The sequence below is a fragment of the Lonchura striata genome, chromosome 3 (genome assembly GCF_050655825.1).
Source record: "Lonchura striata isolate lonStrDom1 chromosome 3, ASM5065582v1, whole genome shotgun sequence".
Taxonomy (NCBI): domain Eukaryota; kingdom Metazoa; phylum Chordata; class Aves; order Passeriformes; family Estrildidae; genus Lonchura; species Lonchura striata.
This window is the reverse complement of record NC_140705.1, coordinates 64,602,132-64,625,743: the sequence shown is the minus strand read 5'-3', so window position 1 is coordinate 64,625,743 and position 23,612 is coordinate 64,602,132. Positions and strand designations below refer to the sequence as shown.

Sequence of the window (23,612 nt, the reverse complement as noted above, 5' to 3'; positions counted from 1 at the left end):
CATGTAATACATACATATACAAGAGAGTTTCACATAAGTATTTTGCACTGGTACATAGTTCCCAGACTCAAATACTCTCAGTTTCTCAAATAATTTACAACACCATCAGATAATATACAGGAAACAGAGGGCAGCAAGCATCACAGTAACAGAAAAAATGGCTTAAGCTTTAATTTATATGCCATGATTTTGCAAACTGTGCTTTAAAAGGGACAGTCAGCTTAGCTGTAAGCTCTGTTTTAGAAATTGATTGGTATGGTAACATTTTTTCCTCACTCAACAGTATTTTTACCCTTCCTCTACTTAGAATGGGAGATTTCACAGTAAATGTTGATGCTATCAAGGCATGTTGAACTGGCTGTACCATAATACAGTTTAGCTTTTACTGAAAAGGTAGCTGCTCTATTTTATTACCAAAATTAGTTCCTTGCAGACCAGCACCCTGGTTTAAACATGCAGAGAGCCTGTATAATTGGAAAATTCATTGTGAAGTTAAAAGAAAAAAAAACAAGGTACTGCATTAAAGCATACAGTCAGAGTACATGGTTCAGAATTAATAGTGCCAAAAGACAATACATAATGTGACCAAGGCAGCAGGTTTTGGACAAAGTGTGTCTCATCACAAATTGAGAAATGCTGTTACACTCAGGTCATGAGAACTCAAACATGGTCAGTATCCAAATGCAGCTTTTACTCATGGAATATAAATCACAATGGTTTAATAAATGCACTCACCTAAGGACTGGAAGAGATCAGTCATTTTAGGATGATCCCAACAAGTCGTCTGTGTCTCATGACTGCACAGAAACAAAGTAATTAAAGTTTCAGAAAACACACATATGCATTTCCAAAGAATAAAATCTTAAAGATATTCTGATTTTCTACATTTAAGTGGTAAGAAATCCCTCAGCTCTAATTAAAATGCATGATCTGTACTACCCAGTTCCTTAATTTTATAATCACAAACTTAGTCAGATGATAGCCCACCTATATGTAACAATATTTACTTTTGATTCTAACTGTGATGGTAAGAGCTGGACTCTGACCCTGCAGCTAAGAGATACACTAATAAGGTAAAAGTACATTTCCTGTGCTGTAAATCTATAAATATATTTGTAAAAATAATTTTAAAATAAAAATATTGAGATTTTATTTCAATCTTCATTGCATATCTGAGCACATGTATCAGAATACAGACAATGAGGTTAAGCTTTACCCATAACATTTATTTAACATGTAACATGATCATTTAGGTTGGAAAGGACCTTTAAGATGGAGTCCAGTGGGAAACCGGATCACCATCCACACAAACAATCAATAAATATCTTGATTTAGGAGACATGCCCTACATTACTGTTCACAGAATAGAGGTTCAATAGGCAGCATCCCTTAACCTACTGATTAGTGTTGCTGTTTCAGTTTATCAGAGTTTCAAGTAGGCAGCCATAAGGGTCAAAATGTGTATTATGTCAGGTCCACTGAAATCTCCAATTCCCTTCTACAAGCCACACTTTACTTGTATTTATCAATATTAACTGCCGGAATGATTGCACATTCTTGTTTTACAAAGGATTTACATTTGAATTAGATTTGCAAGGTAACTAATCAGAGAGGTCATATTAAAAGGATCATAGGATTCCCTTTAAAAGTTAATGAAAATGAAATTATGCTGTCTTAGTAATTTAAAGTAATGTTCAGAGAACACTAAATATTTCACCTTTGTTTCTATTTAAAATTTGTTAATATACCCATTTTTTTCCTGCATAGAGGGAAACATGATTGTAAATAATGACTTTAAAAAGGCCAGTTTGGTATTAAATGTAGTGAACAGTATCATCATTTGCTACATATAAATGGCTGTACCTCAGTGAGTGCATAGTAATTTATCATCAAGGTTTACTTTTTAATTGAGAAGCCAACCAAGAATGATCCCTTTTATGTTAGGTGGTACAAAAAAATTGTATAGAAAGTCATTGCTCCAAAGAACTGCAGAGACAGGATATGTACCATAAGGGAAGGCAAGCTCCTAACAATTTAAGTGCTGAGGATCCTTTTGTGTATGCATTTGGCTCAAACTTACACCAGTGGAAAGTGCTTGAAATGGGTCTTTGTACATAGGACACAATCCACATTTTACAGTCCATTCCAGCTTTGAGACTAGCCTAGGTATTCAGAGAAAGCTTCTCCCCATCATGCTTCACACTCTGCCATGGATCTCAATTTTTCTATATGGCATAATCACAACTTTGTGAGGGGTTCTTCAAGGACGTTCATAGGCAAAGTGTTTATTTCCTATTAATACAATAAGTTTAAATTCTCTTTTCGCTCTTTGTGATTACTCCCTAGTCACTGACTGAACATGACTACATTTAAACAAGAGATTTATACAATAACCAAGACTTCTACCAGAACATGATTGACTCTAAAATACTATAGCAAACTCTCCTCAATTCAAAAGAAAGCACTTAAATACATCTTTACACCTGAATACATCTTCCTGAATAGAAGATTTTATTTCATTTCATTCTGATATCATTATCACATGAATTCCATTCACGTTTCAAATTTCCAATAAGGTGGTTGAGGCTCTGGTAATGCTAAACTCCAAAGCTCATGCATGCCAGTAAATCAGTGGGTTTGCACTTTTTAGGTAGATAATTCTAAAACAGCACTATGCCTATCTTTGTCCAAAAAAGTAATTTCAAAAACAAGTAGATTGACAATCATTTTCCTATAAAAGGCACACCAATAAAACCAATCATGAAGCCAGCAACAAGAATGTATTTGGATTTCATGCTTTGCCATGGTAAAGGCTGGTGACTGTCCAGCATTCTCACTCTGCTGTCTAAAGACTATAGTATATCAGGAAAAAGCACATATACAGCTTCAGTAAATACTGAAGTAAACAGGAACAGGAAATACAATGTAATAGTTCATACTGCTCAACTTATTTAATACTCTCAAAACTACTCTGGAAACTGCCAAATGTCTCCACTATCATGTTAACAGGATGATATAAATATGTTGCCATTTAGAATTGTTGACTAAATCCACTGCAACTGCACACAGAAATGAATACAATATGTGATCAATTTAATAAAGCTTGATTTAAAGACATGGCTTTAACTCAAATTCCCTTCCAACTCAAAGCCCCTTCCCAAAGTCAAGCCCCAAATCAAAACAAAATCCCCCAAAACAGTTGATTTTACTGTCAACATTCTAAGTTAAAGGATTTCTTAGGATATTCTGAGAAAAATAAAGCCTTAACTAAAACACCTTCGATCTTTTATGTTAAAAGTAAAGGTAGGTGGCAGTACTGTGACAGAAGCTGAAAATACATGTATACACAGACAGATATTTCCTTCTATTTAAAACATTGAAATATCAATGCAAACACTATATGTAAACTACATGCAATTTAGCTGAGTTAAATCCTGTTTACTGCCTTAGAAACTATGATGGCAAAACTAGCCATCATCATAGGGACTTTGCTGAATTGCAGCCATTATTTCCCAGTTCCCTGTTTTCTGGAATTAAACATATGGTTCCATGAGCAAATATGTTTCTGACTAGTGGGGTGCTGTGAGGATATTCCTGAGAGCTGCAGCAGAAATGGAAAGTTTATTTAGCTAGGTCCTTTTCTATTTTTTCTTTACTTTTTTTTTAATTGTTAAAAATATAGAAGAAATATACGTATATGCTTGGATAAATCTTTGCCTTTTTTTTATTCCCCTTCTGGAAATATACTTCATTATGAATTTGCAATACTTAATTAGGATGTGGGTATAGTTAATTGCAATTTAGATTCCAGCTTCTAAGTAATTTATAAACTCATATGCAATGAATAAGAGCTGATTTGACTAATCAAACTTTATCCCTTAAATCAAGTTTCCAAAAATTAAGAGCAAACAGTTTCACTATTGAAATTGTATACTTTAAATGCAGAGTTTCAGTACAGTTTTATCTGAAAGACTAAAATCACTTTAACAGTGAAAACATGCGATAAAAAATGCCTGTTTTCTATTTTGTGTTTACTTAACATGAAGTGGAAAAAGTAAATGAGATATCAAAAAAATTCTGTATCCTGAACTATAATCTCATTTCTCCATTTGATGCAGTGAGCACCTGAACAGCTAAATTTTCTCTTTACAGAAAAATACAGAACATGAAATTCATGCCTAATAAAATAATGAATGTAAAATATTTTTCTGTTTCTATTTTAATTGCAAAAAACATACAATTGTGCCAGACTGCATAAAGACCAATGGGCTTTTAAAAGTTATCACTCAGTTTCTTTCTATGCCACACAGATTTTGTAAGAAAGGAGGCCAAGTGAGCATCATCTGGTACAACTGAAAAAAAGCAAGAGAGGATCCCTTCCAATTCCTTAAAGTCAGTACTACCTGACAGCTGCTAAGTGACTACAGAGGGTGAACATGACTGTGCCAGCCTAATCCCAAAACACCCAGCAAGAAATCATGGGTAACAGCCAAGCAATTCCATACAAGGTTTCCGCAGAGAAGAGGAATGGGCTCAGAGCTAATGAATCACCAGCTCAACAGTCTGTTCAGGTCAAGGGAAGGCAGCAGCTTCACAGTCACAGGCAGTGCTGCTACCACCACCAAGTATATTCCATAGGTAGGAATGGACAGAGACATGGGAAAAAACATGATTGCAAATTTAATAAGAGCTACAAAAAATAATTTCATTCAACTTCCAAAAAGATTCAAACCAAGAACTTAACCAAGAGCAGAGAAACCTGCAGATTCTTCTCTCTCTGTTACAACTACCAGGGCACTTCTGTCCCAGGTCACAGTGATGACTGTGCAAGGAGCACTTTCTCATGTAAGCACCCTGCTAATGTCAAGAACTACTCAGAGTGAGGTGATATTAACTTTGATAGAAGATGAACAACAATTGGGCCCATTATTCTTCTTGCTTGTAGATGGCACCCAAAAAAAGAATTTTTCAAGGAGTCCAGGGTACAAGATTTCCTTCTGTTCAGTGGGTGGCATAAGGAGGGATTTCTGCTATTACAGAAGTGAGCTGCTCTACAGGGCAGTAACACAAGTGGTATGAACATATTACATCTCTCCTTATGCTTTACTTAGGGAAAAATTAAAAACATTTCACTGAGAAGCGATTTTTTTTTTGTTCCTATCAAAACTATGAATTATTCAGAGCAAGAGTCTTCTAAATCTCTTCTGCCAAACTTATGGACCCAATATGAGCCACATAGCAAAACATGCATCCATGAATATATTACCTGACAAAGCAGTGAAATTTAAAAAGTCTAAATGCATTTGTGTAAATGTCACTAACAAAAACCCATGATAACCATAAAATATTCCAAACTACAAACCATCCACATATTAATGAAGTGCTCTAAAACTTACATGACAGACATTTGCCCTTACAATCTGTTTCTTATCCATTATGTTTGCTGGCAGCTTTCTAATTATAATTGGCAAAGATAAACCATTTAAAAAGCACTTCCTGATTGTAAATAAAAAGCTGCGAAACAGTTAGTATGTAATTTAATTTATACTCTAGAAATAAAAGAACAGTCCTGTTGAAATGAATGGATTAAGTTTAACATCTCAGGTCTTTCAAGATGCTCATAGAGTTGTGAAAAAAATCCATTTGTTCTTTTCCAGCTTTTTTGTACAAGAAATAAAACAAGAAACAGGTGGGTATTTTTTATCATTTCTTATAATGGACAAGGCCTCTGTTGATAATCACTGGTGAACACTACAAGAAACAGCATTCTGGCATGATGTTAAGTACCTTTCTGTTCCTGTAGTCATTTACACAAAACATTACCCAAAATCAGAATCTTTACTGATCGCTAATGAATCAACAGCACTCAGAACTCTGACTTTGCTACTCTTGCCAAATTTTAAATGGCATTAACATCCCTACTTTATGTCATGGTGTTTTGGCTAGATCCTGCATAATTTTCTCTCTTTTTTTAAGCCCATTAGAAAATACTGTTTTGTGGTGAAAAGAATTGGCATAATGCATCACAAGGGTATTGCACCTTAGAGGTTGGTAGAATCATGTATATGCAGATATTTTGAAATCACTCCAGAGAAATGTGCTACTGCATTTCTTTAATTGAAAATGAAGACGAGCACAGGAACTGATAAGTGAAGAAACTCTCAAACCTTCAAACTTGTATTACCTCTTTCTGTAAATTAGATTTTGCTTTCCCTTCTAAGGGAAACACCTGATACTTATAAGAATGATATTATGGATATAATTATAATAAGAAAAAATATTTTTTTTCTCTGTTCCCTTACTTCTCCCCCTCTTCCCCATAAAGGCATAAACCAAACATCAGCAAAGACTTTCTGGAGTCTTAAAAGATGGAGAAGCAGAAAACATTTTATTCCTGCCTCCATAAAGCTGAACAAAATACAGGAGGTGATAAAATAGGATTTCTAAGACACTGGTGATGCCAGCCACTTTGCAGGATTACAGAAAAGGCAAGGCAACTATGGCATTTGATATCGATTAATTTAATGGCTGCTACAAGAAATTGCTCTCTCTATCTAATGCCCTGCATGAGATTAAACTCAGTGTGACCTTTTCTATGTTGCCCTTTTGTTTCTTCTGCACAGCACAAATATCTAATAATTTATGGCATTGAAAGGTACATGGCAGAAGAACACTTAAATTATAGTTAAAACAAAAACAGTGAGAAATGCTAAGGTAATTATGCTTTCTGCATATTCATCATGTTTTCCCTCATAGATGTTTAATGATCATAGTGTTTCATTTCTTATTCTGCTTCTCTTTGGAATATTTTTATTGAGATGCTATGTAATACAGGCTTTATTTTTTTTTTAATTTACTGTTACAGAGGCCAAGGATGTCTTATTTGTATGATCCAAATAGTTATAAATTAACAACAACAAATTTTTCCCTATTAAATCTCAAATCTTTACAAACCAACCTATGAAAAATGTATTTAATGGCAAGTTCACCAAACCTTTTGCCCAAACCTCACACTTTTATTACCAAAAGTGCACTGGCAAATACCATGCCTTCTGTGTTGCATTCCCTTTCATATGCTCATTAGTTCAATTTAAAAAGTATGAAAGACTATGCGCATTTTTCCCCAGCAGCCTCAAGATTTTGCAGATTAAGGTTGTCATTGAATTTTACTGTGTCTACAGAAATAAAAAATATTCTGTAATTTGCATTAGTAAAAAAATCAAACAGAAGGCAAAAAGGATTAAATAAAATCACATCAATACAGGTAGCAACATTTCACAAATCTGACTTAGTAAGACGATTCAAGAGAAAAAATGTGACAGGGTAAATCAGGTATCCACTATCGCCCAGGAAACACACACCTTGATAAACCTGGGCCAAATGAAATATAAACCCTTCTTCCAGCTAAGCTGGATAGTTGATCCTTTCCAAAATACCCCAAACCAGACCACCTCTGTCTGAACTAATAGGGCAGAGGAGGTTGTACACTGGCTTTTTGATTGTTCCTGTGCCTCATTACCTCATTAAATACAGCCCCAGAAAGGGGCTATATTTAAGATATGCCAACCATTAGAAAATGGGGTGTGGAGAAATAGACTGACTCCAAAGTCACCACGCCAAAGACCTTCCACTGAGCCACTTCTCTCTACCCATGTAAATGCAATCTACCTCTGGTGTCAGGAACCAAAGTGCTTCTTATCTGAAAATACAGACATCTTGTATCATTTTTACCCTCTCCTTACAGATTAATTGTTATCTAAAGTACTTTCTCCTGACTTCTCAGGTGTAGTTCCCTAATATTTTTGAACTACATTCTGTGTGCAATAAAACTGCAGATTGAAGTTGGTTCTTTTTTCTTATTTTTCCCAAATACTCAACACAGGTACAACTAGATTATAATCTGCAGCTACATGACTTTCTGAATATTTAACATTTCTCATTCAAGGACACAGACAAAAAGCTATCAAAATGAAGTAAAGTTATAAATTCATGGTTGGTCTTATTCAGAATTTAAAAGTGCTCTTATTCAGAATTTAAGTGACCTGATTTCAATTAACATTTATTTCCCTTTCAAAATTAATTTTTAAAACTTCTCATTTTTCAGCCACCAATCACTGGCTCATACTTTTATTATCCTTGTTCTGCTATACCATAAAATGAACAATTGGCATCTTAAATCTTCCCTCTGAACATAGAAGTCTTCTTGTAAATACAGTCAGTTGCTCTCAAGTTATAAAGTTTTTGAGACTTATTGCAACTGTTCCTTCTACTCACGCTGTGCTTTACATCAAAGGCAACTCATTGAAAGACATTAGTATAATTTAAAAAAAAAAAAAAGAAAATTTAATCAGTTTCTCCCTCTTTCCTAGCCTTTCTATATAAAAAAAAAATCATTAAATCTTATTGACTGTTCTCTTGAATTGTCTTATTCAAGTAATCATTCCAAACTAATAAGTTTTTCATGTCAGTATTGTTTTTCTCTCTTCTTTAAACTGTGTCTAAAATTAGGTAACAAAGATTTAAAAGGGTATTTAAACCCAAGAGTACTCTCCAGCCTCATCACAACAAAGCAAATGAAGTTCAGAATCAGCTGTTTTCTTCATCTTCCACAATTCTCTGACTGATCTAGATGCTGCTGAAAACAATGATGTTTATATCAGTAAGAAATAAAAAAATGTAGGAAATTTCCAAGGCAGTCTGCTTTCCAGACTGTGAAGTTACTGAAACCCTCAAGTTTCTTTAAAAAAACAAATCCTACTAGTTACATGTGCCATTGCTCTTTTTCAAGACACAAGAATCAAGACATTGCTTTAGCACCATATATGCAATTGAGAGATTAACTACTGCATCTCAAATAAGACTTTTCCAGTAATCTTCCCCTACTCTCAACAATCTTTCTGAAATCTCTCGCTATGAGCTGCATATTGAGATGCAGTAGTTAATTCTGTTGACTTCATTAAAGCCATCCTGAAAATAAAAGTGTTCTCTGCTACTATAAAGAACTCAACCCTCATAGAACTTCTGCCACCCTACCAAACTTTCTGTGAAAGACCATTAAAAACAATTTCTAAGAGATGCTGGGGCTTCTGAGTCCCAACTGGCTTCATTCTACAATCAAGCTCTAGGGCCACCAACACACTACTATGGGAGCAAGGCCTGTCCCAGGGGATACTGTGCCGCCAATTGGTGTGCCTGAAGGATTGCACCTAGTGCACGTATTGGAAAGGTTTTCTTCTAAACCCACAATGGAAAAAAAAATAAAAAAAAGATTTCTCAAAAACTGAACTTTTGTTGAGGTAGGGTAAGAGAGACCCTCAGAAACTCAGAAGAATGTATTAGATAAGAAAAAAGAGATATACCTGTGAAATATTCAAGTTTAAAATCTTTGCTTTGCTCAGCACAGATCAGAAGGTATATCTTAGTTTGTTCCATCTGTTCCTATCTCTGTTCCACAACTCTGAATGAACTGGTGAGCTCCACAGAACCCTCTGAGGCCGACTCATGCCACCAACTCCAGCTATTGACTCTGATAGGGTAGAACAGGTACACAAATCTTCCAGTGTCCACCAAGGACATACCCACAAGAAAAAATTACAAGTTTAGGGCAGTTTTCCTCTTGCTTTCTATAGTTTGCCACTTCAGCATTTTCCTTGAATTACTGCTGCAGGTGTGATCATTTTAACAGCACCTCTGTCTGAGTCAGAGCAGTGAATGTGCCTCCACATTCAACTTCTGCCCTCTCCGCTTCCATTGGGAAGGAGGCAGGAACCTCTTCTCCAGTGTGTTTCAGTTTTTGCTGCCTCTTGCAAAACTTTTGAGCAGAAGCACAAATGCTTTTGTAGAGAATTCAAGGATGTTCATAGCAGGTTTTTGCTTTTTCTGGTTGCCTACTCAGGCCCTTTAAAGAAATTTATTTTCATATGACAGTTTAAAAACTGTCACATCTCAAGAATGCTAACAGGTTTGATCGACAGATTTATTGCTACCTGCTTTTCAAAGCTCTCAAGTACTTGTAAATTGTTTGAAGCACAAAATGTGGCTCTCGGGGTTACGAGCAATATGCAATAGTACAAAAATCCTCAAGTTCTTTTAAAATAAACTATCTTCAGGGCCAATTCACAGTCATCCTACAGACTTAAAAACCCTACTCTTCTCCCAAACCCAAACTGATAACATTTTAAACATAGATTTCCCTCAGCCTAAAATGAACTACTCTGGGTCTCGCTTATACTCTGTACCTTAAAATTTCATTTACCTTTCTGGCAAAGACCTATCCCCCTCTCAAAGCTGCAGTATTTGACCTTAAAAGTACAGACAAACAAAATAAACACTAGTAGAGTATGAAAAGCAAAATTAGGGATTGCTCTTTGTAGAATACATCAAGATCTCCACACCTCTAACTTAGGTATTCCTAATTACTTTCAAAATAAATATCTTAACCATTCCTCTTGGTAATCAAGGTATTTGTAAAATCTTTTTAAATATTTATATCTGAGTAAAATTTACCTTAATATCAATTACTATAAAAACTACCATAAAGTAAAGATGGCAAAAGAACAGACAAGGCCTGCCTATTTACAAAGCAATTTTGCACAAAATGAGGAATGGGCTCAATAGATATTAGTCACCACTATCCTGCTTTAGGTTATGAACTTTGTGATTTTAAATACATTATTTATTCAGTTTTTTCCCCTCCACAGATTATACTCTGAATGAGACACACACACAAGAACAAGTACAGTTTGAACATTGATAGTGTATTACACTGGAGTGCCTCTGCTGTTTCTTATGTGAGTGAAGTTCTTAATTCAGGTTTGTCAGTGACTTGTTTTTATGTATTTCTAAATTATGCAGCATGCAAATCAATAAACATGACTTTACAGTATAGTCAGCCATAACACTACATGGAGAAACTCTCAATAGCATTTCTGGCAATGACTTAGTACCTATGTTTTTCTGCTAGATTATGGTGATAGGACCCTCTGTTATACTTAAAAAAAATAGAATCAAGGCAAACTTACTTGATATAATAGGGCACTTTGTTATGTGAAACAGATCTCTGCCATGGAAACTGCACTGAGGCTGAGGAAATAAACAGAAGGTTGTTATTAGAAAGCACCTGTCATATTAAAAAATCTATCCTTTATTTGTTTTGCAATTAATATGGTTATAATAAATTAAATGGAAACAATTAATATTTCCCATACAACATTCAGTAATTAGAAAAGCAGCAGAAGAAAATTATGGCAATCTATCAGGATGATTACAGGCATCTATTTGATGCCATGCTGGAAATAAAACAAATGTGATGATTCTACTTCAAAGAAGGATGATAAATTCTGAGCAAGCAAGCTAGGCATTTAGGGAAACTGCAGACACTTGTCTTCCCACCTTATAGGATTATTATCAGTTTATGCCTTTAAAATAAATTATTCCACTAGTATAAATAATGCTCTGCAACAGAAGAAGAAGCAACAGCAACCTTGTTTTTATTAGTTACAACCCTTAGTTCCTATTTGCAACTCAAATTAATATCGATTAACACTGTATGGCCAAGAAAAAAAAAAAAAAAAAAAAATTAAAACCTGTCTTAGCACTCCTTGACAAAGAACTATAATCTTTGCAGAATTTGTGGAAATAAGATATCATCCACAATATCAGGAAGGCTTCTGCACATTGAGTTGAAAAAAGCATGAAGTCATACAGGACACCGCAACTCTGCTGACCTAAACATCCCAAGAGATAAAAGGCCTGTTCAGGCCAACAGGACTTTTGGTGCTCAACTTAAAGATAGCTATTTACTGAGAAATCATAGGTATGCATATCAGAAATTACCAGACTAGTGCCTGGGTAATTAGGGTTCCAGCATGAAAAATCTCCTTGCACTAGTTTCCCTGTGGAAGCAGAGATTGAAGGAACAGGCAGGAACAAGTGATCACCACAATGAGATGAATTTACACTGCACACACACAGCACTGCCTCTGACACAGAGTGCCTGCTCTCAGGTCCTAACAGCCCCCATTTAGAGCCCTGGTAAAATGAGACACAGCTTTGATCCACACTGGATCTCAAGTAATTAAACTCTCAATTAATGTAATTTTCTGCAAGCTTGGCCCACTTTACAATTCATCCCTCTCTGGAAAAACAAAAAATCCACTTGAAAGTAACTCTTCTTCCCCAAAGACTTCTCTAAACTGCAGAGAAGCCTTACAAGCTGTATAAGCCCCATAGGCTATTGCAGCTACACAGAGATAGGTCTTGCCCTGCTACCAGCTGGCTGGTGTCCAAGGGTTTCATGGCTGTTACCTCTTCGTAAACCACACAAAATATCATGGTTTATAATTTAAGAAATATTCATGTACTGAAAGACAGATTAACTTGGAAGAATATTTCAGAAATTACAGAAATTAAAGTAAACCACTTTCTTTACTGGAAACAAAAATGAGAAAATTCTGACTTTATTTGAAGAAGAAGGTAACATTTACAATAAAGATGTAAATAAGAAAAAATACAGTAAAGGCTAAATGCTCAAACAGACCTATTATTTTCTAAAAAATAATCCTTAGGCCTTCATAATTAAAAAAAAAAAAAAAAAGTAAAATCAACCTGATAGGTGCAGGTGGCCATCAGCTTTAGAGTTTCATTCTGTAGTGTTGCAATTTGGCACCTATGGTAGCTCCTGTTCTAGTACATGAATTATGTCAGTTAAGTAAGAATTTGCTTAACTACAATTTATTTTCTGTGACAGCTATAGATATTCTGCACTGACATTAATATGAACTAAATGTAATGTAATGTAATCAATTAAATTACTAATTATTATGGAACAAGTAATATTCTTTTTATTTGGGAACAAACTTTGTAAAACATTGCCAGCTCTCTGCTGTAGGAAAGTCTGGAAAATGAGATTACCATTATCTTTTAAAAATCACTAATGAAAAGTGAACATAGTACTTCTCAACTTGGCATTCACTAGCAGGTCTGCAGATATTAGTATGGCTGAGAGATGCTTTGAGCAGCCACTGGAGACATAAGCTGTTAGTTAAGGAACATGTTCATGGATTTGTCTTAGAAAGCATACAAGGAACAAATCAGAGAGTAGTGTATTGTCATCCTTGGAAAAAAAATTAAATTATTATAGAAAAATCAAGTTACTATTTCTAAAGGCAGGAGGCAGCAAAAAGCAATCTTTCTGCAAGGAATAATGGATTATAAGGATTCTTTACCTTTATCTGTGTTAGGGATGCATAAAATTTACTGATCAGTAACTAACTTGAAAAGTACTTACCCTTCCATCTCAAAAGCACTGAAAACCAAATCAACCAAATTCTGCCTCCCAGTGATGGGAGGGGACACATACCTCAGAAAGAGGGATTGTAGATTGCAGTGGCTTACTAATATCTCAGGCTCCTAACACAGAACATTTTATGAAGGGCTAATATATTATTTGGTAGTCTTTAAAAAGATTTTGAAGCCCTTTCATAGTGATGGTCTGCAGGAATCCATGCAATTGGTGTTCCAAGAAGTCAAACAGTAGTATCAAATGCTGCACTGTGTCTTTTTAGTAAATAAACTTTTCTAGCCACTGCAGAAATGAAATCACTGGATAAACAGGGGTGGAACCAGGGTGCTGGATAATCTCATCTAGGCTCTATTTCCCATAAAAGGCTGGACTACATGATCTTTTGAGGTCAGTCCCTTTTAAACATGGCTACTCCTTCATTCTGTGAATCTAATGAACAGGCAGAAATAGGTGTTCTGCTAGCAAAAATTCCTGATTACATGATAACTGGAATCTATTCAGTTGAAAATGGTGTGTGATGGCAAGTTATGATTCCTTGTTAGTATTTGGAGGAAGAGTAACAGGTAAGTGAGGTAAACTGAAAACAGCTGCTGTCAGATAAGCACAGATAAAAACCTGCCCTCTAATTCAGAAGTTCAGCTTTGGAAACGAAGATTTGCAGAAGACATATATATATAATCAATCTCAGACTTAGGAGTTTGAGATTGTTTTATTCAGACTACTACTCTATTTGTTCCTCACAGCTAAAAGTCACTTATTGCTGCTAAAAAGATTTGATATTTTTGATTTAGAATACACAGTCTTTCAACCTGTCAGGATAAAGCCTTCAACTTTGCAGATTTAATGATTTTTTTCTATTATTATTTGACTTCTGAATTTACTGTCCCTGACTTATGTTTACCAGACACTATATAAACTTGTAGGTGTAAGTTCTTTAACTCTGTCTTGTTAAAGCTCTAGAAAATGTTTGGTTGTTGGTTTTTTTGTTGTTGTTGTTTTTTTTTAAGATGCTCCAGTTGTAGTTGGTGTGGGGAAAGAAGACGCTTTTAACAAATGGTTTAAATGAATATCTATATATTATTTGTTTCTCCAAAATTGTATTACTTAGCTGTAATTCTCTGTGGTATCTACCAACATGCAAACCATCCTGGAAACTTCCCCTTTTTTACTATGGTATGTAACATTAACTGAATATCTCCTTAAGCCTGAAGAATATTCCATAAACACAGCTGAGGAATGCTGATAAGGCACTGCATAATCTCTGTGGACATAATTCTTCTAATGTTTTAACCAGCAACAAAGCCAGTTCACCACTCAGACTTGTGAACGCGTTGTTTTATTGTGGCATGTTGTAAGCCAATTCAAGGAAATGATCCAGGCCAAGACAAACTAAACCAGCCAACCTTTCCTGGCAAGTTTTATATGTGGTCTCTTCCATTGATTCTCCCTCAATTAGAATAAAAGAGCTAGATTCTGAGAAACCACTTCTACATTGCTTCCTAATCTGTTTTATTTACAGAGACTGGACTGACTAGTCTTAAAAACAGTTCATCTGGCATTCTTCAGCAGTGCCAAAGGTAGCACTCAATCTGTAATCTTTTTAACAAGGTGTTACATAGATGTACTGATCAGGTTACAAGTTTCAGTCTACAAGAGCTACAAAACCACTGTGGCAACAGTATGCAGTATTTCTAATAGGGCTTTAAAAAAGAAATAAATCCTATACTTTTAAAGTTGTTTGTTTGTTCTGTCAATTAAAAAAAAAAGGATGAAATGGCTCTAGGAATTGCTGGTTTGCATAACAACTGCAATATTTTATATACACTGCATTTGGTTTACTGAAAAACCAAGTGTCAATTCAAAATAAGAACATGGTTATAACGTAAGTCAATAAAAAGAAAAACAAGATTTATTTAGTGATTCAAATTATATTAGCTATACAGGGTCATACACCACTCCAGAATATCTGAGAAAGATCTGCTCATTTTTATGTTGACTTCTCAACTCCTGCAATAATGTTATCTTTTTTATAGAAGCTCTCAGTCAAAAACTGGAGAGGTGATTGGCTTAAAATTCTGTATCACTAGCTCTGATGATGGCAGGTAGGCTGGAACATCAGGAAACCAACATGTTTCTCAATACCACAACCCATGCATAACAATTATATCAATGCAGTTTTTGACTTCTTAGTAGATGTGAGATTATATGCTTACACCTCTGAAATGTTTATTAAAAAGATGAAAGGATAGGTCCTGAGGAAGCAATGCATGTTTGCTTTTCCCAGCCCTTTGCTTGAAGTTCCAGGAATGTATGACACAGAGCCTTTAAAAAAAAGAAAAATCCAGGGAGCTCTTCTTTTGTGCCATCCCAGCAAGTGTGGAAACAAAAGGAAATGGAAGAAAGAGTTGGCAGAGGATGAAAAGATGTGGTCATGAGCATGCAAAGATTCTGGAACAGTCACTGGTCAGACACTGCAGCAGAGGACAAAGAATAAAGCAACAAGGGCACAACCATCTCAGAAAGACAGAGTGGGAAGCACACTAGTAAAAATCTCAATGAAGTTATGAAGATGAAACACATCTACATAAACAAGGAGATAATATAATGGAAGAGGAACTTCCTCAAGCTATAGGGAAACATGGAGTAAAGTTCAGGCAGCATTTGAGAAAGCTATCATATCTTACATGCATTCATTAATTCAAGGAACTTACTGGAAAGAAAATGCTGTGATGCAGGTCCAAAATCTCGATGTGCCTCCTGTAACTGTTTAAGGCGATCCTCTACGGACACCTACATATAAACATATGCACTCAAAATCTACATTGCAACACCAAGGTCATGATAAGAAAATCACTTGCTTACATTTCTTCTAGTGAAATCAACTTGTTTGTGTGTCACAGCAATTATGTGACATCCACCTATTTAAGGCTACATATTTTTCTTTCATCTTAATGAGAATAATGTTTCTATCTTGCAGTGTTCTGGTGCGAGAAGTGTAGACCAATAACAAACAACAGTAGTTTCATGGTGACTACAGCTAGCTGCTGAAGTTTCTGATCTCCTCCCAGCCCTTCTGCTGTCCAAATTCCCATAGTCAGCAGGTCTCAGCTTGATTGCATTGATCTTATGCTGCCTTTCCAGCACAGAACCATTTTGGAAGACAGTGTTTCACTGGCTGACATGATGTCCCTCAGCTTAATTGAAACTGTGGTAGCAGTACTTTGGTTGCTTGGTTAACTAAATTTGAGAGGACACACACAACACTCCCCCCCCCCAAAAAAAAAAAAAAAAACAACCAAAAACTGACAAATAAAATAAGAAAAGAAACCCCACTATCAAATTATATTAGGAAAGATCTGATATAACGCAATAACAGCTTTGACTCTCAGGAGTGACTCATTCAAAACTACTGGCCAACAAACTGGTGCCTAGGTTTTGAAAATTCATTCACACTGCCCTCATTAGAAATGTGATAAGTATTTCCTACAAAAATAAACACAAGAAAAGGAGGAATTTCAAAAATTCATATATTAACTCTTAACTGATGTAAGAAACTTCACTAAATCATTCATTGTGAAACTAAGTATGGTTTCAGCTGTAATCAGACACATGGATTTACCTTTCTCAGACAATTTAAGCAGAATAATCATAACTAGGCAATATGAATCTCTAAACATATCCTCTTCTGCTTTTTATGCTAAATTACTATAGCAGATGTCTTTTTATAGCTCTACTAAAACTTAAATCACTTTAAGTGAAATTCCTACAAAAACTGAACACTCAAAGACTGAATAAAACAGGTTTCATACAAGCTGGAAACACAACAGGAATTTTTACACCAGTTTTTGGTGACACAGATTTATGCAGAAAAATCTACTGCTACAAGACATAAAAAAAAGTAGCAATAGTTCCCATTATTTCCCAGAATTTAATGTAGTTTCCTGTTCAAATAAACTGCTGAAATAGATTGAAAGGAAAAGCTTTTGGCCAAGCTACAGCAGGAAATGTAGCTTATTTTGTTGCATTGGTACTAACAGAATAACACCTTAGTGACAGAAGTAATGAACAAATGTTATAAGTGAATCTTTTCAGAAAACAGGAGAGTGAGAAACATCCCTCCCCCCACACCTACTGTACATAATCAGAAGAATACCTGTAAAAGTTTCCACCGCATATTAAGATCATCCAATTGACGAGACATCTTTAAAGATGGATAAAGGTCAAGTGGAGACAGCTGGCTGGACAAATCATTCACTGTTTTAACTTTTAAGTTGATGGGAGCAATTTCTTCTCTAAAAGCCTAGAAGGGTAAGAAACACAATTATGTTCAGCTGACATCTGAGAAGCACAAAAGTGTAAACTCCACATGGTGCTGACCTGCCCAATGAGGTTTATGCTAAACAACTGCACACAAGTCAGTTCTCAGCAAAGAAAGTTCACTCACTTCAATATCCTTGCTGTATCACTCATACCCACATTTAAGGTAAAACAGGATGAAACTTACTGAAATGCCCATAAGCAAATTGCTACCCTAAAAGAATTTATTGGATTTTTTTGTGGCACTGTATGCCTTTAGAGCTTTTCTTTGCAAAAGGAAATAAACAATGCTATATTAGGAGCTTTAGCAGCACAGAGCCTGCCAACTGTTCTCAAGAAAAAAATTGTTCAGTAGCTATAGTTTTCAAGTATTAAGCAGCTGACAAAAATTCAATTTAAAAACTATTACTGAACTAGCAAAGCATGAAGGAATGTATCTTCTAAGGAAAAAGAGTAAAATGTTTTACCTGATTAGAACCAGAGAGTAAAGCTATCACAATGACTAAAAAGAAGTAAAAGGTTTATTGAATCAAATTGAACTAAATATAGTATTAAGACAAATGGATGAAAGTTTAGTTACAGTTTAAAAAATGCTTCAAATGTCTTGCTTGCTGTGAGCAGTTAAGTGTTCAATCCTATAAACAGTTTGATTAAACATCATTAAACAAGCCCAAAACAGCTGAAAAAAAAGTATTTTCTTTGGACAATTTAATTATTTACCTCCCTTCAATAATCAGCCTCATTAGGCCAAGGAACAGAAAGAATATACTGTCAAGAAAGAAACACTGGGTTTCTGGACAGTCAGTAGGCCCCTATTCCTTCACAAATATTACAGTTTTTCCATAGCAATGAAAAATCTGAAAGACTTTGCTTTCATCTACTTTACAGAAAAATCTATTAAGATATGACAAATCACTTCTCAGCACGAGAACAAGGAGCTATTCAGCATTAGCGTCTTATTTCTTGCTTTAGTATCTATATTAAAATATAAGAGAAGAAGGAAGAGATTCATTACTCTTTTCAAATCAACAGCAGTCTGGATATTAACTCACCTTTGTCTGCCTTTGTTTTAAAGATTTCAGTTCCATTAACCTTGAAAGTAACACTATAATTGGGAGAATGAGGATGCTCACATTGCTTTACATGAAATAACGTAGCCCTGTGAATTCACAGACACTGTATACATAGACAGAATATCTACAGAAACCTGGTTGCAGCCCATTTTATTCTTCTAACACCAGTATCCTATGCTGAAGACACGGATGGTCAGGTACACAACTCCAGGGTCTTATAATGCTTTGCTATATTCATTCTTAAGCTTAAAAACTGAAAATCTGTGTTTGTGAAAGAGAATCTTAGCAGTAAATGCCAAATTTGCCCAAAACGGCAATCTTCTCTACCTACATGTGCATACCCACACGTTCTCCTGGAATCCATGATATTCACTGCACTATGCCGTTTCCAGTCAGCTTTTCTGGACAATGCTGTCAGAAGATATTCCTTCTTTGGGACCTTTACAGTACCAGGTCCCTACCCAATCCATGCAGTTAAACAGGGGATGACTACTACTTATCAAAAGCAGCCATGCCTTGGGATGCTGAGCCCTGCATGGAACCCAGGCAGCAAGAACTGGTTTGCCCATAACAACATTATATGGTAGTATGTGTTCTTCAGTTTGAAATAACTCTGGTGAGAAGCCAGGCTAAAGTAAAAGCAAATGCGAATTTGCTCATACAAAAAAAAATAGACAATAGACATGTTTAGTTTGTGAAAGTTAAGGAACATAAATTAAAACTATGTATTTATTTATGTATGATTAAGAAAACTCTGAATGTTTTTCTAAAAAGAGAGTTACATTTGATGGCCAAACAGATCTGTGTGTGTATGTAATCCCAGCCAACACTGGGAATGTGGCCCAGCTCTGGACTTTATTTGAAACTTCAGATACCATCTTTAAAGACTTTATGCTGCACATGATAATTTCAGCATATAGTGTATAAATATCTAATATGACTAGAGGGACTAGAATGGAGAGGTATGACACACAAACAAGCTAAGTATTTTCCAGTAGTTCCACACTTACCGTAGTTTTCTCAATGTGATCTGGTAATGAATCTATGAGCAAGTCTCCTACAGGTTTCCAGCCATTCCTCACATTTTCAGCCTCCTTCAAGTCAGCGTCAAGGTCATCCATGGCACACTGAAGGTCTTTCAGTTTTTCTAATGCTTTGTCCACTTGCTTCTGCCAGATACTGGCACTGGCATTTAGGTTTTCCCATTTCTCTTTTACCTCTGATGACTGCTTACGCATGGCTTTGGCAATCTTCAGGGCTTTCTCCTCAGGGGTCAATTCTGCAGAGGGAAAGAGCAGTTATACTGTTTATTTCTTATTTTTGTCTAGTTAAACAGATAGAGCTCCTGAAATACACACTCAAGACAGTCAGTAAGTCCAGTGTCAACTGATAATTTATTTCAGCAGGTACAAGTTAGAAAAAAGTCCGCCTTGCTGTAACTGAAATAAATCTCAAGCACTCCTACTGACAACACAATTCTTATCAGAAGAGAGGAAACTATTCCCGACTTCCATCTATTATGATACCCACAAAGTAAAAGCAGCTTACTGCTGATTTATTACTTTTGGAGGGACAGGGAAAGGAAATATAAGATCTTCCTTCCTTCCTGGAAACTTCATTAGGTAATCTTTGCATCATCTCACATAGATAGAGCAAGGACAGTGCTTTGTTCTTGGATCTCTTACTACTGCCTTTCATTGTGGCATCAGGATGTCTCTTCATATTCAGTAGCAAAACCCAAGGTACACTAAGTACCATGGGGGGCCATGGATCTGCAGCACCACATCAGTTTTTCTATGTAAACACCGAAGTCCAAAAAGACTGGTTTAAGTAAACCTACAAATATTCTATGAAGCTGTTGATGGAAAAAGAATCAAACTTATGGTGTACTATTTCTCACAAAGTTCAGGCTTATGTGTCTAGATCCCACACAACCCAGCAACCATGGAAAAGCTTCAGTTTGAGACTGAGCAAGACCCAGACAGCTTGAAAGCTAAAAAGAAAGTCCTAAAACATCCCCAGGAGGTCCTGCTGCCTACTGACCAGGGGGTCCTTGCTGAGAAAAACTCATGGGAAACTTCCTTCAGCAGGGAAGAGTTGCTTTGGTAATGACAAACATAGCCAGTCTCAGAGGATTCCCCTTCTACACAAAAGTAGGCAGAGGAAACAATAATGCAAAAAACTGAGAACAAAAGAAGAAGCAGAGATGTGACATTCACTGAAACTAAGCCAATTAGCCTTCTATTCAGTCCTATATAAAAGCCCTGGAAAAGGTTCATCACAGTACTCTTGTGATTAAAAGTCAAGTGTTGTCTATGAATAAATTATACACAATCATGTAAAAATAAAAGTACCATTTTTGTCAGAAGTCAGATGAGACATACCATCTCCCATTTACTGATAGACTGTCTTTAAAATCATTATAACTAAGCTTGGAGTTTCTACTGTGGTTGGAGGAGGGTGAGAGGGCAACAGACACAAAATGGTGTGGGCAGGAAGTTTTTGCTTTGCAAAGACCAGATGAATGTCAAAGTAAATGCACAATCATGGCTGCAAAAGTTACCCTACTATGCTTCTTTGTATGCAATTGCTGACCCATAGCACCCAATACAGAAAAGGGTATTGTAAGTAATTAACACAAAATAAAACATTGAAATACACTCCAATTTCTTGAGAAGTCACTTTTTTCCAGATTAAAAAGTAACAGGGAGTTGTCTGGATCACAACCAGAATTTCTGCCCTCCAATTCCATGTATTTATGCTGTTTTTTCTTCAAAAGTATTTTTTCAAACCTTAGCCTATATAAGTCTTGATATATGCTAGGCTATGACCTCTAGAAGGGTTTTCAACAAGACAATCCAGACACCATCTGGGAAGAAAAAAAAACACCAACCAAATGAACAAAAAGTTGACCCACAATGCAATTATAATTTGTATTACAATTGTTGATACAGGGAGAAGAGGGTGTTGCCAAAATCACAAGGACCTTGCTGAGAAGTGGTTATGTAGGAGAAACGGCAAATGAGGAATGGTAACCAGAGCACAGTGGAAGCCAAGAGGAATCAACAAGAGCCAACAGCACCAAGGGAAGGGAGACACATACCCAGGCTGTGGGTTGTGGTGTGTGTTTTGACCTCAAAAGAGGGAGCCATTTGAAGAAAGAGTGCAGCTGAGCGGTAGAAAAGACATTTTGAGCTTACCAAGTGTCTTAGGTTAATATTTAATTGACTTGTTGGGTGTCATAAGCTATTACATGAGAGCACTGCCTATGTGTACTCTGCCTGTAAAAGTAGATATTGTACCCAGGCTTAGGGACACTGCAGTGGCAAGAAGGTATTGAAGAGGAGAAACTTGGAATGAAATGACCATGAGAAAACCCACAATGCTTAACTAGATGCAAAGAGATACGAACAACATATGTAGCTGTGGGATACAGAGATGTGGCAGTAACCTACAATTTGCAATACTGGCACACCAGAACAAAGATGAAGACCACAGCTATGCTTTTATAAATTGCACCTTGTCTCTGGATTTACAGCATTTTACAGTAGAATAAACTGCATTATAATACAACATAATTTTGGAATGATCTTTACCCTAAAATCTGCAAAGAAAATATTTCTTTATTTCTTTTGAAAATAAATAAAGCTCATGCTCTAAGTAAAATCCTCTTCAAGGAAAAAAATAATTCTTTTACACAGAAAAGGACAGCTGCACAATGCCTATGTAAAGACATCAAAGAAGTTGTTACCATAAGTACTTTGGGAATAATTCACCTTTGAGAATAATAATATTGATGAATGAATGGGAATTCACTACAATCCAGTAACAAAGGGACTGTGAAAAATCTAGAAGTCAAGCAGCACCAAAAGACCAGCATTTAATATTACAGATTCTCTCACAGGCTGAGGTTTCCTTTCATACAGCTTAAAGGTTCTTGGCAACCAAGCCTCAGGAGTGAAAGCTGCAAGAGTTATAAATGAAAATTAAGGGAGCATCCAGAGGTGGAATATCTTACATAAGGTAAGGCTTCATTGAAAGGGGACAGAAAATTACAGACCTATTGGATAAAGCCTCCGAATACAGGAGACACTATACCCAGAAACTGGACTAAGGCAAAGTTCCATATATGCAAAGCTGCAATCCACCATTTTGATCCAACATCATGCAGTGGCATCATTCTTTATCTATTGTCAGAGTGAAAACCTAACAATTCTGCATAAAAGAATGTTGTAAGACCTGACCAGGTCTACAGTAGATTATAGCCAGTTAAACAGATCATCTGCTTGACAAAGAACATGTGGAAAGCTTTATTGTAAGAGCTGAAAATCTTACAAAACTTTGGCTTTCCTTAAATGTATTGGCACAGCAGATTCAGTGAGTTTTTCTTGCTCTAACAGAGGCAATAAGAAAAGTGGCTGCAGCAATAAATGAATTGAATGTAGCACTTGGGGATAGGTTCAGGGGTGGTTATGGGGGTGCTGGGTTAACAAGTGGATTAGATAATCCTGAAAGTCTCTTCCAAGCTTGATGATTCAGTGATTAGAAGAGGGGGACAATAGCCTGACTTCATCTGGCCAGCTAAAACAAGGCAGCTTTACTCAGAGAAGAACTAGTCACTTATCTGGGGATGGGAAAAAGATTCTAGAATGACTGGGGCGATACAAGTATCCCAAGAGAACTGAAACCCAAAACATGTTTGAAGACCATGTGTCAGTGTTATTGTGCAAGGATATCTACTACATATTGTATTTGAAAAATATTAATACATTGCAAGACTGCTTTATTTTTCAAACGCTTTGGAAGTGCTTGTAAATCTTGCACTAAAAAGACATTTACTAGGGAAATAGAGCAAAAAAATATGCTTTTATAAGCTATAAACTATTCAGCATATATTAATTTAAGAGAAATACATCTTG

General features: G+C 35.9%; 1 protein-coding gene across 10 annotated transcripts in view; it reads right to left on the bottom strand.

The window, feature by feature from the left end:
• UTRN (utrophin) overlaps positions 1 to 23,612 on the bottom strand; it is a 340,627-nt gene that overhangs the window by 58,698 nt on the left and 258,317 nt on the right. For all 10 annotated transcript variants that reach the window (XM_085575353.1, XM_085575352.1, XM_085575354.1 and 7 more), the window contains 5 exons: positions 19,704 to 19,972; positions 17,457 to 17,603; positions 16,015 to 16,093; positions 11,022 to 11,082; positions 736 to 797 (listed from right to left, as the gene is read on the bottom strand). In XM_085575353.1, coding sequence (XP_085431479.1) covers positions 736 to 797; positions 11,022 to 11,082; positions 16,015 to 16,093; positions 17,457 to 17,603; positions 19,704 to 19,972 — 618 coding nt within the window. The remainder of the gene's footprint in view (positions 1 to 735; positions 798 to 11,021; positions 11,083 to 16,014; positions 16,094 to 17,456; positions 17,604 to 19,703; positions 19,973 to 23,612) is intronic.